Source organism: Fusarium redolens, assembly GCF_020744475.1.
Source record: "Fusarium redolens strain MPI-CAGE-AT-0023 chromosome Unknown BKA55scaffold_3, whole genome shotgun sequence".
In the NCBI taxonomy this organism is placed as follows: Eukaryota; Fungi; Ascomycota; class Sordariomycetes; order Hypocreales; family Nectriaceae; genus Fusarium; species Fusarium redolens.
In genome coordinates, this window is record NW_025763666.1 from 375,454 (window position 1) to 391,689 (window position 16,236).

The window sequence follows — 16,236 nt, forward strand, 5'->3', positions numbered from 1 at the left end:
TACACAACACAGTACGATATCACACATGGAACCCCTCTTGACTAAGCAGTGATTGCACTGTATTTTGGTCAACCAATTATATGTTATTCAACTTCTGACTGAATTGCCATCCAAACTCGGGGTCCAGGGTATGTTATAAAGCGTGTAAGATTGTGCCTGCAACGTGATTGTCAATTGCCAGGACAAACACCAAGATCAAGGCAAACAGGCCAGCTAGGCAGGATAGGCAGCAGTCTGGGTGAATTATCGCAATCTGCATATCAAATCCAACACGGATTCCACATAGCTACCCAAACTTATCAACTTATCTGTTCATAACCTTCAACTTTGACGCTATTACCGTACTTCTATGTGGCTGACCGACCGACCCGCGCGAGCTCACAAAGCGATTCCAACGACGCTAGGTTACACAACACAGTATGGCACCACACATGGAACCCCTCCTGACTAAGCAGTATTGCACTGTATAAAGGACTGTATCAACCAATTATATTCCTGGGTGCAAAAGCCGTCAGACTCGGTGTTAGTTATTCAATATCTGGCTGAAATACGATGCCAATCCCATAGGATCCAACAAGGCTCACTGAATGTATCTTAGAGTGGGTAGAAGTCATATTCTAATAGAAGCCTGCAATCTTAATTACAAAAGGACTTATTGCTTGGCCATATCAAAAGCGTAACCCGATGTAAGATATATTGGTGAGCCGTATCAGATCCTAGGGGGTTCAACGTCCTGGGTGGGTCCTATTCCCGACCGAACCCACCACAATCGACATCATTGCCAAAGCTAGCTATCACCTTAACCTCACGCCTTCAATGCGCCATCAGACATAATGAACGCGCCTAATACAATCTTGCGCAGCCTGCGCTTGTCAAAACAAATCCCCCGGTGTAAAAGATTCACAAACGCACCACCAAGGAGACAATTCACATCCTCCTTCTTCCGTCGCAAGCAACAGACATCAGCCGACGATCCAGAATTCGTCTCGATTCTCGATGGACCACCCAAGCTTGTCCGTGTTGGAAAACGCCATGGCCCAGGTCTAATCATTCTCGGTATGCTCTTGAGCTCATCAATTGAATAGGGTATGATCTAATTAATTTAGCTATTATCCCCATCACTGCCTTCATTCTCGGAACATGGCAAGTTCAGCGTCTAGGCTGGAAATCCGAACTTATCGCCAAATTCGAAGACCGACTAATCCGCGATCCTCTACCCCTCCCACCAACCATCGATCCCGATGCCATTCATGACTTCGACTATCGCCGTGTGGTAGCGAAGGGCCGTTTTCGACATGATCAAGAAATGCTCATTGGGCCGCGCATGCGTGATGGGACAGATGGATACATGGTAGTCACACCATTGGAGCGAGAGAACGGTACGACAATTCTAGTGAACCGAGGCTGGATCGACAAGAAGCATAGAGATAAGAGGACACGACCTGATGGACTACCGACGGGTGAGGTTACAGTGGAGGGACTTCTAAGAGAGCCGTGGAAGAAGAACATGTTTACACCAGAGAATCAGCCCAAGAAGGGCATGTTTTATTTCCCGGATGTGAAGCAGATGGCTGCTTTGACCGGCAGTCAGCCTGTCTGGGTTGAGGCTACTATGGGTATGTCTATCATCATAATATTTCTTCTTGATGCCTTGCTAACGACATCAGAACCCGAGTTCATGCAAATGGTCGACTTCGAGACTCGAGGTATTCCCTATGGCCGACCCGCGGAGGTCAACCTGCGAAACAACCACGCCCAGTATATCTTTACCTGGTAAGTTGCCTCGTTCTATGTCGACCTGCACCGGGCGCTCTAACTCCTTGCTTTAGGTATGGCCTTTGTGTCGCAACATCCATCATGCTTTGGATGGTAGTCAAAAAGCCTGCAAACGATGTCGCTCGTCGTGTAGCCCGTTCGAAGGGCCTGTAAGCTGTAAATCTCATCATGCATACACCGTATAAAACTCATGTGTCTTCTACATCTTCTGCAACTTCTCCCTCGTCGCCTCGATCCGACACACGCCTTGCTTTGTGTTGCTTAGCGGGTTGCGGAACTGGCATTCTCAGCTCTTGGAGGAGCTCTCTTGGGAGGTGTTTCTGTGCCAAGGAGAACATGGACGAACGCGGTCCTATCTGACGTTGTCTGTACGATATTAGAATTTCTGGCTAGAACAAAATACGGAGCTGATACCCCAGTGAGATAACATACCTTTTCATGAGTGTGAAGACGTCGCTCTCCTCAATTGTTTTGCGCTTCGCGTGATCCGCATAGGCCCCTAGATCGTCACCCAGCTGCTCGAAGAACCATTCCGAAGATTGGATAAGTGCATCTAATGTCTCAGCCGACAGACGCTGGTTGCCGAGACCTGACGATTGGAGAGCTGTCTGGGCCACTCGCTTGACGAAAGCTGGAGGCAGCGACGGGTACTCAATACCATGCTGTGATATCCGTTTCCGTTTCTTGTTTGCTTTCAAACCACGAGGTAGCCTATCACCAGCCGGCTCATGACGCATCCCAGCTGTGACTGTTGGCTCTGGTATTGCCCCTGGTTCTTCATTTATCGAACTATGATCGTCGACACCGCCATCGTTATAATCCCAACCATCCATTCCGAAGTCTGCGCCGCCAGCATCGGAGTCAGATCCGTACATAATATCGGGGCGGGGGTCTTGAACTTCATCTGCCCCGGCTCCAGCAACAGACCGGTCGACAATGGGGGATGTTGCTTGAATATCGTTGGCGGGATCAGACATTTGAAAAATAGTTCCATCATCAAGTCCACCAGGGTACTCGAAGTTGAAGTCGCTTCCTCGTCCCTCGGTCATTCGCCGGGTCCGGTCCGCTTCTATCCTGTTCATATGTGAGCAGTGCATTACATTTAATTCGCCAGTAATCAACTTACGGCTCAAGTGTCATATCATCCTGTCTAGCTCTCTCTTGAAGATCCGCCAGCAGACCGGGGAAGAAATCTGATGGTTCGCCAATATCATCTTCTGTGGCTTCATTGTTGAAGTAGTCGCTCATGCGCTCACTGCCGGGACTCCCTCGAGATAGCCGAGACTCGTTCAGAATCCTTCGGGGCATCTCAATAGACTGCATAGTAAAATTGTCCTCATCTAATTGTGACAACATTGGTGGGGGCAAATCTGAGCTGGTACTAGAAGCATCTTCAATGTCTAACGGCAAGGATAGTCTTGGCGGCCTCGTTAGTAGATCGTCGTCTTCATCATCGTCGTCATCATACAAGTTGCTTTCCTCCCTCTGTTCCGGCGATGAGCTCCGTTTATTTCCTGGAGACGACGAAGATGACGAGTGTATAGGCTGGCTCTTAGGCGCTAGTGTTCGACCAAGCATTCGTAAAATATCCAAGGGTGTTTCTCTCTGCTGTAACATGCTCTGCCTGCGGTTCTTTCCAGGCGTGAACATTGCCGTCCGGCGCTGGTCAAGCAGCCGACGAGCGGCTTTGGCGTGAGGAGTCGGCGCATTGGATCGACCGGCAGATGCTGGTGTACCACGGCGAAGAGAGGCACGCAGGTCTCGGGCGCCGCTACGATCCAGAGGTGTGTGAACGCCAGAGTACGGCTCAGCGCTGATAGCGCGACGGTTCGGAGTTCTCGAAGGAGTTCGCGCGGGTGTTTCTTGAGATGCGGCTTTACCTGGCGGCGATAGACTTGACATATTTGTGGTGTTTGTTTAGATGCGCCGGAGTGGCTGGCGGAGCGACGGCCACTCAACTGGCAGATAATGTATCGAAATCGTTGAGTTTTTCATCCATAGAACGTTGAGCAGACCTGGGCGTAATGCGAGCACAGCGTTTCGGAGAATTATTTGTATTTTCGGTTATTGTTGATGTTATCGATCCATGTCAATGATGAATGTCAATTCAAGTGGGAACGCGACAAGGTTCAGCCATACGCGACGAGGGGAGCTTGAGTGCACGGACTATTTACCTGCATGTTCATCGATACAAGCTAGACAAGGTAAATGACCATGGCAGACGTGATCACAATTATTTGAGACATCTTGAGGTGCAATTAAATCGATTTGTACAGACAACGATGCTATGTTGTAGATGTGTATTTGATATTCCCACCAGTCAATGGGGTGAGATGGAAGCTGGAGGATACCTCAAACCACCCAAACAATCCTATGCAAAGCAGAGCTTCATAGAGATCCCTTCGCAGTTAATCCAAGATATCCGTAACCGCCAATAATGATGCTGCTCGCAAATCTCCAAATAGCTGTCCTGGGTACACCAGCCTTGAGGCAAATCCAAAGATCAGCAGCACCCCACAGGAAGAGTAAGCTCATGAGCGTATCAACTACATGGTATTCACCACGAAGATAGAACGTCCACAGAGCGACACCATAAGCAGCCACACGAGTGCCGTAGATACCGAATGCTAATTGCGCTGGTTCTGACCGGACGATGCCCTCAGGCAACCCATACTCGCGCATAGCACGGTCTGGGGCTCTCAAAGGAAGAAGACCACCGAGAGTGAAAGCGGTGCCCATAAACATGGCGGGAATATGCCATGGAGAGACATTGGAAAACAACCCTGAAGCCATTTCGTGATATCAGTCGGTTACTAAAGTTGTATTAGTATAATGTCTGCAAATCTACAATATCAACTAGAGAGAACGCTTACCAATTGGTATTTAGGCAAAAAATGAAAACAAAGTTCGAAATATTAAACGCTCAGAACATTCTTGAATCAAATAAGCTGACAGCTCGATGTAAGCAAGCAGATGAGATTACATGTAAGATGAGATCGCCAAGCAATCGCAAAAAGAAGCAAAAGAATAAGTCTTAGGACCGAGCGTGGATCGAACACGCGACCTAGGGATCTGCAATCCCTCGCTCGTACCACTGAGCTATCGATCCTTTTTACTTGTCAACAGCGTCAAACTATTAGGTTATGTAGATTTGTGCAGCAGAACAGAAAGCAGTGGCCTTCTGGACAAGGGTCTAAGCGCCCAATGGAGGTTTCAACAACTCTCAACATGCATCCCTGGTCTTCATATCTTTATCTCCAACCTCTTTATTGTTGATCCCTGTCTTGAAGTGCTACCTGATTCTTAACAAAGAGCTTGTGATGATATCAATTGTTTCTGCTTTGAGGTTGGCGTGAGTCATGGAGGTTGAATTCAACTGAAGAGATCGGCCAGGTTTCATGATTCGGTGGTTTTGTTCATTACGGTAGCAGTTCTCCTTTATCCCCTTCCCAGCTAGGGATTGCCATGTACAATAGGGACAGATAAATAGCATGGCAGCAGAAGGCTTCGGTGTTTCTCAAATTCTCCGCCGCAGCTCATAATTGTTCGATCGCATTGTCTCAAAAATAAGTGAGGGGGTACTGCTTCTTTATGGTACAGAGCTTATTGTATTCTGCGCCAACTGACAATCGCGCAGCCTCTCTCCGCCTTTCACCTGCACCGACAGCCACCGCCTGCACTTTGAATAGCCGCGCCTTGTGTGGTCTTGGGATAATCTCATCTGCTGTAGCTTGGGTATTATTCCTTGCCTTTGTTTTTCTCCCAACTGTTACAGCCTCTCCATCTTCTTCTCTTTCCATAACCTGGAATCTTGTTCGGTTTCCATCCAATCCGGCATCTTCAATCTCATCCCCAGCCGCAACCGAGAGTCCATCTTAGCCAAGACGGTCATTAACCGCGAATCCTTACCACGAAGGAGTTCAGCGATATAGCAGGTGAGCTGCCTTTACCCCAAATTACGGTGCTTGGTTGGCCCCTGGGCCCTTGCATTTCCCCCACCCCCAGGCGCCTATAGCCTTGAGCAAGCTCTTGATAGCCATCAACTCCTTGCCTTGCCTCAAGCCTATCCTATCCCAAGCGGATAAGTTAAGTTAGTCGGCGAGGCTAGGTCTTGGCTTATTACTGCGAACAGGGCCTGAGGTGGCACGGGAGGTGGCTACTGGTGGCATACCCTGGGCGCCTCTCTCGTGGTCCTGCCTGGGCTTGCTGGGTTTCGGGGCGTCTAGTCCAGTCTAGTCCACTGATACTGATAGAGGTGGAGCGGCTCCCATCGTTGAACCTCCTCCTGTGGCCTCACCTTCTGCGGCACAAAACGCGTGAACTACACCTCGGTTTTGTGTCAAGTTCTTTCTCTGACCTATCTTTTTATGCAGCTGTGAAACTCACCTGAGGATCCATTCGAGTTCTGTCGCCGCTTGTCGCATCCAAAATCGTCATCGTCGCACCTCTTCCCTTCCGTCATCCGGCCTTCGAGTCCTGCCTGTTTAACCTGCCCCTCTCCAGGCTCTACTCTACCTGTACTCTACATTACATCCATCTCCGTACAGACACAACAATCGTCGCTTCGATCATCCCCATCTGCCCCTCGACGACTTTTTGCGCCTCGACACAATTCGTCGATTTTATACCCATTTCCTTCGGCTTTTCCCCATAACCGATCGCAACAATGGCTCAGCCCGGCGTGCAATCGTTGAAGGTTTGTTGAGCCGATGGTTACCTGACGCAATACATGGTTGGCTGACCGCTGCTACAGTGCGTGGTGACTGGTGATGGTGCTGTTGGAAAGGTACGTTGGACAACAAACAGCCGCTTACAACGCGATGGCTTTCACAACAAGAGCCTCCCGCTGACTGTGCTTCCAGACCTGTCTACTCATTTCATACACCACAAATGCCTTCCCCGGCGAATACATCCCCACTGTCTTCGACAACTACTCGGCGAGTGTTATGGTAGATGGCAAGCCTATTAGCCTTGGCCTCTGGGATACTGCTGGTCAGGAAGATTACGACAGACTGCGACCTCTCTCATACCCCCAGACCGACGTCTTTCTCATTTGCTTCTCCATCGTCAGCCCTCCTTCATTCGACAACGTGAAGGCCAAGGTACGTCGCCTCCCCCCTTATCGCCACAACACGTCGACTCTTCTGACACCTTCTCTAGTGGTATCCCGAGATTGATCATCATGCGCCTAACATTCCCATTATCCTTGTCGGAACCAAGCTTGATCTTCGAGAAGACGCTTCCACCCTCGAGTCGCTTCGACAAAAGCGCATGGAGCCTGTGTCATACGAGCAGGCGCTGACTTGCGCCAAGGAGATCAAGGCCTACAAGTACCTCGAGTGTTCTGCCCTCACTCAAAGGAACCTCAAGAGCGTTTTTGACGAGGCCATCCGGTAAGCATCAATCGTGATTATGTGCTCCAGTACGCATCTAATTCCTATTTAGAGCTGTTCTTAACCCCCGACCCACACCTTCGAAGCAAAAGAAGAACAAGTGCTCCATTCTGTAGATATCCATCTAATGAACGCTATTCCCGCGCGTGGCAAAAGCACGCGTTTGATTTTCTCAACGAAAGCGTCTGGATGACGCGAAACGACACGAAGAACTCAGGACGAATGCTTAATAGGCATTCAGCGATACAAGACGGCGGCTCTTGACGGAATATCCCTGGGAGTGGCTGGGCTGGACTAGGCTATTGCTTTTTTCTCGAGGCCTGATACCCGTCCCCAGATCATGACCCTCGCAACGATCATGCGGAGGCAACTGCATATGACGATGGCTTTTATTTGCGAGGCGGTTCTTGAATGAATTTTGGGTTTTACTATCTGCGGTTACGTGTTTCCAACCGTTGCTTTTTATTATTTATCTCTATTTGCTCATATCTCATGCTGTGGCCTCCTCACGGAGTTTATACCGATTTTGCCAGTAATTCAAGAACCGGTTTGCACTTTGGACAGATGACTGCTTGCGATTGCTTTGTGATGTTTTCTTCGAGAAGTGTCCGCTTTACCTGTGGAGGCATGCTGAATGACCCTGATTATCATGTCTTGTATTTGGCATTCACTATCTCGAGACTGTTACATTTTGGCAAGTCGTTTCTGCATGTCTAGTCGTTGGATTTCTTCCAGCAGTGGTCGATCGATCTGTCTTCATTCTGAACTGGTCTCTTTGGTGTGTTAATTGGGCGAAAGAAATTGCATTGCTTTTAGAGCTCTCAATAGAGTATACGTTGACTTAGCCTGGAGCGTGAACAGAAAAGAATCTATACCTCGCACTGATTGATATATATCACCAACAGTCTGCTTGTAGACCCTTCACCTGAAATAGAAATATCCTAGGATCAGTCAACGAAGTGGTAGATATAGAAATATAATTCATCTACTGTTCCATGCTCTTCGTCATCGTGAGGTCAAAGGTCCATCCGCTTTGGGTATCTCTCACTATCATGTAAATGCACACTCAACTTTTGTGTATCCGGTCCCAATACAAATCATTAAAACACATTCAGAGACCCTCAAAAACCTACTCCTTCTTGAGCTTCACACCCTTGACTTGAGGCCTGGTAAGCTGTTTCTACCAGCGGTTGCCAGGGACGTGGGCACGTCGACTTGGGTGAATGCCATCCTCGCCAGCCTGGCGAGTGTCACCCTTGCCTTTGGACTCTTCCTTTGCCGTCCTCTCGCGCTCGATACGCTTGGCGCGGTTCTCGTCGAGCTTGCGGTTCTTCTCCTTGATCTTGTCCTGGCGCTGCTTTGTCTTGCCACCTCCACCGGCACTGTTACACAGAGTTAGCGTATTTTCTAGTCATGTATGAAGTTGCTGTTCGTGCAGGTGAGTGTCGGTGAGGCAGTAGTGAGCGTGAGTCAAGTCAAGACTAGTCGTTCTAGGGTGGTTACACAGATCGAGGTGCTTTTGTATTGAATCAGGCTGGAGGGAAAGGGGTGTGGAGTCAAAGCAATGAGGTGAGTTATCATTTAAGACAGAAATACGAAAGCAACTTACGTCAACTCGACATTTATGCGGCGGGGATAAGAGACACCATCTGAGAACTCGGAGTGGTGGAACTTGTCGAGACATGTTCGCATATGCCAGACCTTCTCGAACTCGACAAAGGCAAAGCCACGGCAGGGCTTGCTATCCTTGGGATCGCTCATGCAGCGAACTGACACTGGGTTGAGAGAGGCAAAGTGGGCTTTGATTGTTTCGGCAGTGGCGGTGAAGGGCAGGTTGCCGACGAAGACAATGTGACGGTCTCCTTTGCCATCAGCAGCCTCTGCATCAGGGCCAGCAGCAGATTCATCGTTGGTGGTCGTTGTTTCGGATGCCTTGTTTTGCTTCTTCTTGTCCTTCTTGCTCTTCTTTGGCTCCTCCTTGGGTTCAACATCAACGCTGGCGTCGTCCTTTTGTTGCGACTCGTCGGTTTTGGCCTTCTTATCCTTCTTTGCAGACTTGTCTGCCTCTACTGGCGCATCCGCAGGCTTGTCATCAGCCTCAGCCATTGGAGCATCCTCGGCCGCCTCTTCGTCATCGTCTTGTTCGGGGAGGTCCTGGAGGTTCTTGCGCTTCTCCTTGCGCTCCTTGCGCGATTCCTTCTTGTACTTCTTGTCCCTCTTCTCCTTCTTAGCCTTCTTCAGATCAGCCCCATCATCCTCGCTGCGCTTGCGCTTCTTGGCTGGGGCCTCAGAATTAACAGAAGCAACAGGCTTATCGTCGACCTCGGCAGCCTCTCTTGCGCGCTTGCTCTTCATTGTCGGTAATTAAGGTGGGTTGCTCTGAAATAGTATCGTATAGGAAGGGCTCTGGATGCAGAATCTGCCGTTATCACGTCAGTGAACTTGTGCCGCGTCGCAATGTAAAACATGTGGCTTAAAGAAGAAACACACAATGGTTCGATCGAGCAAACTTACAGGCTATTAGGTGCAGTGTGATAATCTTGGGAGGATTGCGCTTACGGCTGCTGTTTGCTTGATCGTCGGTGTAGGACAATTTTTTTGAGGCAGGAAATATTCCGGACCAAACTAGTCTAGCGCTGTTTCGGAAGCGTACCGCTGATGCTTGTGCAAGTAGACACCTTATTAGTCAACCTATCGAAAGGTTTCGCAGCTGAGGCTGCACTCGGGGTGTGAAATTCTGAGGAGAGTCGATCTGCGCGTGCCAAAACGTACAGAAAAGAGTAGGATTGGATGTTCATGTGAGGGTTGATGTGATAATCCAACCCAATAGTAAGGGAAGCTAGGGAAGGCGGGAGAAGCCGAGATACTGACTGCCGGGAATATGATGGATAAAAATACACTAAAGTTACTGGTTGGCCACTATATTGGTACTGCCTGTCAGAATGAACACTCTATTGCGGTAATCTACCTGTAGTATTCCACGATAGAGTCAACCAGGTGCTGTACAAATTTCCATGTTAGAAAGCGGTACATCGTAATGATAGCCTATCCGTCTCCAGTAATAGGCTATTATAACCCAAGTCTCTTCACTGTCAAACTGCATTTTCGGGTCTAGGGCCATCTACTTTCTTTTTCCTCGCCCGACTGTCTTAGTCTGAACCTTTCTTTTTTTCACTTATTTCCCTCTAGGCCGGCACGTAATTCATGCCACTAAACACACGCTGCACGTTATGTACGCACGTACATGATGTGTCTCAGGTTGTAATGCCAGCCGGGCTCTTGGTCCACGAGCTCAACTTAATCAGCGGCTATTACGACTAAGGTATCCGTCATGGCACCAGTGACTGGCCTACAGACTCCAGATCCCGTGCTGCAACGCTACGCTACGGTAGAGGTACCCCAGTTCCCAGGTGCATTTGCGCCTGCAGCTGCAGATGATGCTGATGCTGATGTTGATGCTGAGTCAACCCTGAATATGCGGTGGACGTCTATCAACCACTGTGTAACCGACATGGAGGTTCTCGGACCCATATGACATATCTTGATCAAGCCGAGGCCATCTGCAGCTTAGAGGCGCAACATGGTGCATATTGACCCAGCTGAAAGGTCGAGGGTTGGGGAATCCGTTCCATTATTCCGACGTCCCAATATCAAGGATGGGACCCTTGAAATGGGATGGTTCTTAAATGGAGTCGACTATTGGAGTTATTTGACCGCATCTAGCGAGTCATTCACCTCGTTTGTATGACGATCGAGGAGCAAAAGGGTCTTTAGAGCGTTAAAACGTGGACTGTTCAACGGCCGCACTGCCTCTTTGTCGACAAGCAAAAGCAAAGACTTCCCACTAACAAACGTGTCTCGAGAATGCCCCTCCCCCTCCACATCCACATCCACCTCACTAACTGCCCTTATGCAAGCAAGAGATATTGGGATACCTTGCGGTCCGGCACCTCCCTACGCCGCAACTGACAGCCGCCTGTAAAGTGAAAGTGTAACCTAACTGCGAGTGAGTGCGTGTTCAAGTGGAGGAAGTAGAGGAAAAAGAAAAGAAAGAATAGAGAAGTGGAAGACCCCATCCCTGTCGATATGTCCCTTGTCCCTGCCCCGTGCTGAATGCCCCATCATCCACTCAACCCTCTCTAAACCGTCATCCTCCATCATCAAGCCATGTCCACTCGACTCAGTCTTGTCTTGCTCCCTCTTATACCGTCTTTTCTTTTTTGTTTCTTTTTCTCCAACGCCTCTGCTAATTCTAAATTTCATTTCTACTCTGCCGAACTTGTCGTCGCCATCTCCGCTTCGCCTACGGCTTGAACTCCGCTTCGTAGTTATTGTACGCCTCATTAGACTACGCTCCCTGGCTTTGTGACACCCATGTTTCCCCCCCGTCCCTCCAATTGCCTAGTTTGCTGCAACCAGAACCACCTGAAGTTGCTTTTCTCCATCTTACAACACTGTTTCTGCTCTGTTTCTTGTCGCAGAAACACTGCCAGACCAAAATCTTGACAGGGGTTCTGATATGTCCACAACTTTGACATTTCCTGCAAGCTCCCGTGTCTTGTCTCTGATGCTCTCTGGCCCTCTTTGTCTAGTCTCTCTTCAGTTCTCGGTTCTCAACCTCTCAACTGTTCATGTCATTTTCAGATTCTCTTGATTCTGACCCGGCTCCTCCGACACTCCATCTCCTTCTCCATCTCGATTTACACCCCCAGCTGAACCAGCTGAGCCCGTTCCGTACCCAACCAGCGTTGGTACCCGCATTACTCGGTATTCTACACACATGGTCAAGGAAGGACATTGTCATGGCTTGGACAACTGATGTCAAACACAGGCATCATGGTCCAACTGGCAAGCACAAACAATGGGCATGCGAGATGAGGCCCGCCGCGTATCAATAGTCCAGATACAGCCATACCCGCCCCAGCCTGAAATTCTGCGCTTTTGACTGTAGTCAGTTCTGATGCATCTTGCTTGCTTGCTTGCTTCTTTTCTTATACATAACGTCTCCCAGGGTGGGTGGCCACCGGAATCTTCAGCTTTTCTCTGTTACACTGTCCCCTGTCTTTTTATCCCCATATCTTTCATATCTACCTCGAATCTCTCTCACACCTCAGTCCTTTTTAATTATTCTTTTCCCTTTTCTATTTTTCGTTGTCAGAGGCTCTACTTTTGCTTGTGCCCAGTTCTTCAACACCCTGCGTCAAGTGGACTTGTTGTCGTCTTGAGCACTTACACCGACTGGTTGACCACTTAGAACAAGCTCACATTTTCCTCTGTCACAATGAAGATGACCTGGGACCTAGGAATGGACCATGTCCGGTCCTGGGTCCTTAACGGGGACTACGAACTGGACAATTCTTTCGATCGCCCGTTTGCTTGGAGTTCTACCGTTGTCACTGGCCTCTCTGAAGCAGCCATTGTACCCCAGCCTGAAAATGCAAGTGCTCATTCAGATGTTGAGGGAGAAACTCATGCCTCCCAAATCACTGAGTTGACTGCTGCTTCTACTGCGCCGGACTCCTTCCGGTCCTCTAAACCTTTCCCGACCTTGAACGAGCAACAATTCCTTGCCGTCGCCGACAATGTGGACGATCCTCTGATTCCAAAGCAAGTCGACGTCCGTCGCATCTTTCATAATGGTCGCCATACATGGCAGCAACTCGTGAGCCAGGCGCTGGCTTTACCAAGAGGCACCTTCCCCCCTGGCCTCGACCTGTCTATCATGCTCCAGGATATGCCTGCTCTCCCCGAATCCGTGCCGCAAAAGGGAGTCCTGGCCGGAGCCCCAACCTGGCTCGTCCCGGATCCGGAACCTCACATTCGGGACGGACCTGATTTTGACCTCGATAACGTTACTGGCACCACCAAATATTTCCGCCTCAGCTATCCATCACCCATCAACTGCATCATCTCTTCAGACCCAAGCGCCTGCCACTATGGCAATCCAGCTGGCACAGCTGATGCCTCCAATGCCCCGCAAGGGCTCGCCATCTTGACCGTGTGTTGGTCCTACATTCTCTCCACACGGCTACTGCAACTCCAGAACAGAAAGATCCACTTCACCGACTCCTGTCTCCGCCCAGTCCCGATTAACACGATCGGGGATCTCGCCCAGAATGAGATCCTGGTTCACCTCCCTGAAGGCGTATCCTCACGCCTCGTGCATTGGCTCTGTGCGATTCTGGCGTCACAGTCAGGTTGGGCCGCCGATGGCCAAGGGGGGCCATGTGCACCATGGGATGCAAAATTCACTAGTGACGTGCGCTTCATCATTGCTACCGAAGGTCAAGTTTCAATTGACAGCGATGTGGAACCCCCAGCTCCCACCGAAGCTACGGACCTCTTGATCGAGTTCTGTAACTTGTTTGGTATTGGCCATGAACCCCGCCGATCTAAAGATACAAGTACCCTGTCACCGATCAAGGCTGCCTTCCTTGCAGCCCTCGCAATTCCATTCTATCGTATGGCCAAGCTAGAACCACATTTACCCAGGCCATCTCTGAAACCACGAAAGAGCACCCCCATGGAGGCTGACCAGGCAGCTAATGTTCATCGATACACGGCGGAAGCACGCTACTACATGACGCTGAGCATGCATCCTTACGCTCTGGGGCCAGTCCTTTGGAGCATATTTTGGCAACCAGATATTCAGTGCAACCTTGTTAGTCCTTGGTTGGCTGCCATCACCAGCGTCATTCAGCCCGCCTTCAAACACTGCGACTTCGAGATGCTCATCAAGATCTTTCTGCTCCGCCGTCCTCGTGTAGCCATGTGGTGGCATGGCCTCTTCCTTCTTGGTAACTCCAAGATCTTGGATTTTATTCGCAACTATCTGACTACGCTTGACGAGGGATGTTCATACGATACCCTGTCTCGCCCGGATATTGTTACTGCGGTATGGACAGGGGCACCTCAATCATATCAAGATGACCCTACGGCTACTGCCTACCATGATCTCAGCATGGCTGTCCCTCGTGCTGCCCTACTTCAGCATCGTCATACGCTGACTCTTCGCGATCCATGGCCCCTCTTCTATGGCTGGCTCCCATTTGGTTCAATTCCCAAAGAAACTATCGAGCCTGATCTGTACCCATGGCTCGAACGAGGCCATCGTCGAGAGTACCGCCATTGGACTTGGTGGTCAAAGGATGATGCATCGTTCCAACCTTTAGTGCATGTTGGCTATCGCAAGGAGACTGGTCGGTTTGACTCAACCGTCCCAGATAACCTCGATCTTGTCCCTTCTCCCAACTCTCTTGCGCCAATTCCTCCCCCAACTGCTCTTCCTGTCGCCGTCGAGCCTTCCCGCCGTGCTACTTTACAAATGATCAACCATTCTCTCGGAAACATAGTTGGAGAGCGCAGCCTCAGCACTGCTGTCATTCCAGAATTGAACCAGTCTCACCCATGGCTAAAGGACTGGACTCCTGTCTGAGTGTGTCTTCATATATAATACCCCATTTGCCGAATTTACGACCTTCATGTTGCCACTCATACAATGTTTTTACTTTAACGGCCACAGCAGAAATCAAACCTGAGCATTGGGCTTTTTGGCCCACAGCATTTTCGAGGAAGCGAGTCTTGGATAAACAAAAGAGGCATGATAAACTTTGCTGCCTCAATTCACTGCCAATGGTCATGGCTCAAACTGCAGTGCTTGCTTTCGGGTTGCGGCTCTCTTTACTTTTGTCTTATTAATTCCACTTGATGATAAGGGCGCTCCCGGGTTTGTTATTAGCATCATCAGTCCACGGCGTATCGGACCAGTCCAGCTCCTCCTTGGGCACGGCGGTTTACTCGGTTGAATATGTATACTTTATGTCTTATATATCTCACAATTTGATTTTCTTCACGAATCACATCCCATGGCTGCTCGAATGACTAATAATACAATGTTCATGGGCTTGAACTCCTCCTAGTCGATGACCATACTCAATCAGATGTCCTCCTCCGTCTGCTAAATCACGCAGCAAGTTCCACGGGATTTTGACGTTCATTCTGTTCCTCAGTTGGCATTTCATGTATATTCCAGCCTCCAAGTTCTTGTGGTCCTTTGGTTTTGCTGCGTCTCCAATATCGCATCGAAATGTTTGCTGTACTTTGCTCTATTGTGCCCGTCTGAGTATCCTTACCTCGGTTTCTTCGAAGCAGGAATATTGCCATAATTATCGTACCACAGATAACAACGAGCCCTCCGATGAGTCCTCCAATAATGGCCCCAAGGTTAGTCGAGGAGCCTACAGATGATGAATCCTCCTCCGAAGAACCGCTTATCGTTTCTGTAGAAGCGTTCTGCGTGATATCAGTGGTGCTTGATGCTGTATCACTGGAGGTGGCTGAGGGTGTTTGTGATGTCTCTGATGTGGTTAATTCAGTGGACTCGGAGGTTGTCGTGGTACCGATGGTTGGGGTTATATAGTAATGATCAGTAGTGGCTTTAGTCCCGCAGGCGATATAGGAGTATGTCTGATCCACGCCGAAGGTGAGAAGGGCCATGGAACAGAATGATTTGCGGCCACTAACTTCATGTCAGTGCTTCAAGCCCCAAGAATATCGATACAGATTAGTACTGTACCAAGTAAATGTCGTCAAGTCCTTGCTGCCAGTCATACCACATCCGTCTGAGCAATCATGGCGATCAACACAACTCCCCGCTAATCCACAATCCGAAGCTGTTAGAACAGTTGTAGGACAAAAGCCCCAGAGGCCATTGCGAGTATCAACTCTACAGTTGAATCCGGAATCGGCAGTTCTTTTCTTTTTGGGATCACCGTCTAGATAGCCACATAGCCCGTGGCTCGAGGATGTTGCTCGGTTGTGGGAGAAAAGGGGCTTTCGTTACAGGAGGAAATACCGCATGAATAGCGAGACTGGAAGATGGGAAAATTTGAGAGACCATTAGTAGATGATATAAGGAAAGAGGCCTCATCGTGAAGGTTGAGTTACTCCAACATGGAGAGACGGTCAGAGACTCAGAGAGAAGACAAGATGGTAACTCGCGATGAAGATCCTAGGGGCCAAAACACCTCCTTATCATTCTGAATTGATCCAAGCTTTCTGCTCATGT

At 49.4% G+C, this 16,236-nt stretch overlaps 6 protein-coding genes and 1 non-coding gene across 7 annotated transcripts; 3 read left to right on the forward strand and 4 right to left on the reverse strand.

Moving 5' to 3' along the window:
- The first annotated feature begins 747 nt into the window (after positions 1-747).
- BKA55DRAFT_223609 (SURF1 family-domain-containing protein) lies at positions 748-2,244 on the forward strand. Its single transcript, XM_046185246.1, has 5 exons — positions 748-1,056; positions 1,107-1,616; positions 1,668-1,773; positions 1,830-2,144; positions 2,200-2,244. The coding sequence occupies exons 1-4, from the start codon at positions 834-836 to the stop codon at positions 1,927-1,929; spliced, it is 939 nt and encodes a 312-aa protein (XP_046053539.1). The 5' UTR covers positions 748-833; the 3' UTR covers positions 1,930-2,144; positions 2,200-2,244.
- Positions 2,038-4,569, reverse strand: BKA55DRAFT_590277 (centromere kinetochore component CENP-T-domain-containing protein; the record flags this gene model as incomplete). Its single annotated transcript, XM_046195066.1, has 4 exons — positions 2,038-2,161; positions 2,209-2,850; positions 2,903-3,656; positions 4,206-4,569. The coding sequence occupies 4 exons, from the start codon at positions 4,567-4,569 to the stop codon at positions 2,038-2,040; spliced, it is 1,884 nt and encodes a 627-aa protein (XP_046053540.1).
- A 243-nt stretch (positions 4,570-4,812) lies between these two features.
- Positions 4,813-4,885, reverse strand: BKA55DRAFT_t68. The gene has a single exon. It is a non-coding gene; the product is annotated as a tRNA-Cys (tRNA).
- A 1,284-nt stretch (positions 4,886-6,169) lies between these two features.
- Positions 6,170-7,433, forward strand: BKA55DRAFT_223638 (P-loop containing nucleoside triphosphate hydrolase protein). The gene is made up of 5 exons (XM_046185247.1): positions 6,170-6,472; positions 6,530-6,562; positions 6,639-6,878; positions 6,937-7,169; positions 7,222-7,433. The coding sequence occupies exons 1-5, from the start codon at positions 6,443-6,445 to the stop codon at positions 7,283-7,285; spliced, it is 600 nt and encodes a 199-aa protein (XP_046053541.1). The 5' UTR covers positions 6,170-6,442; the 3' UTR covers positions 7,286-7,433.
- Positions 7,434-8,117: 684 nt separating this feature from the next.
- BKA55DRAFT_223657 (uncharacterized protein) lies at positions 8,118-9,709 on the reverse strand. The gene is made up of 3 exons (XM_046185248.1): positions 9,684-9,709; positions 8,779-9,588; positions 8,118-8,551 (listed from the first exon to the last, which is right to left on the reverse strand). Exons 2-3 carry the CDS (start codon positions 9,522-9,524, stop codon positions 8,350-8,352), a joined length of 948 nt encoding a protein of 315 aa, XP_046053542.1. The 5' UTR covers positions 9,525-9,588; positions 9,684-9,709; the 3' UTR covers positions 8,118-8,349.
- A 2,550-nt stretch (positions 9,710-12,259) lies between these two features.
- On the forward strand, positions 12,260-14,740 carry BKA55DRAFT_223815 (uncharacterized protein). Its single transcript, XM_046185249.1, has one exon. The coding sequence runs from the start codon at positions 12,451-12,453 to the stop codon at positions 14,602-14,604; it is 2,154 nt and encodes a 717-aa protein (XP_046053543.1). The 5' UTR covers positions 12,260-12,450; the 3' UTR covers positions 14,605-14,740.
- Positions 14,741-15,114: 374 nt separating this feature from the next.
- BKA55DRAFT_557064 (uncharacterized protein) lies at positions 15,115-15,340 on the reverse strand. Its single transcript, XM_046191760.1, has one exon. The coding sequence runs from the start codon at positions 15,330-15,332 to the stop codon at positions 15,132-15,134; it is 201 nt and encodes a 66-aa protein (XP_046053544.1). The 5' UTR covers positions 15,333-15,340; the 3' UTR covers positions 15,115-15,131.
- Positions 15,341-16,236: the final 896 nt, after the last annotated feature.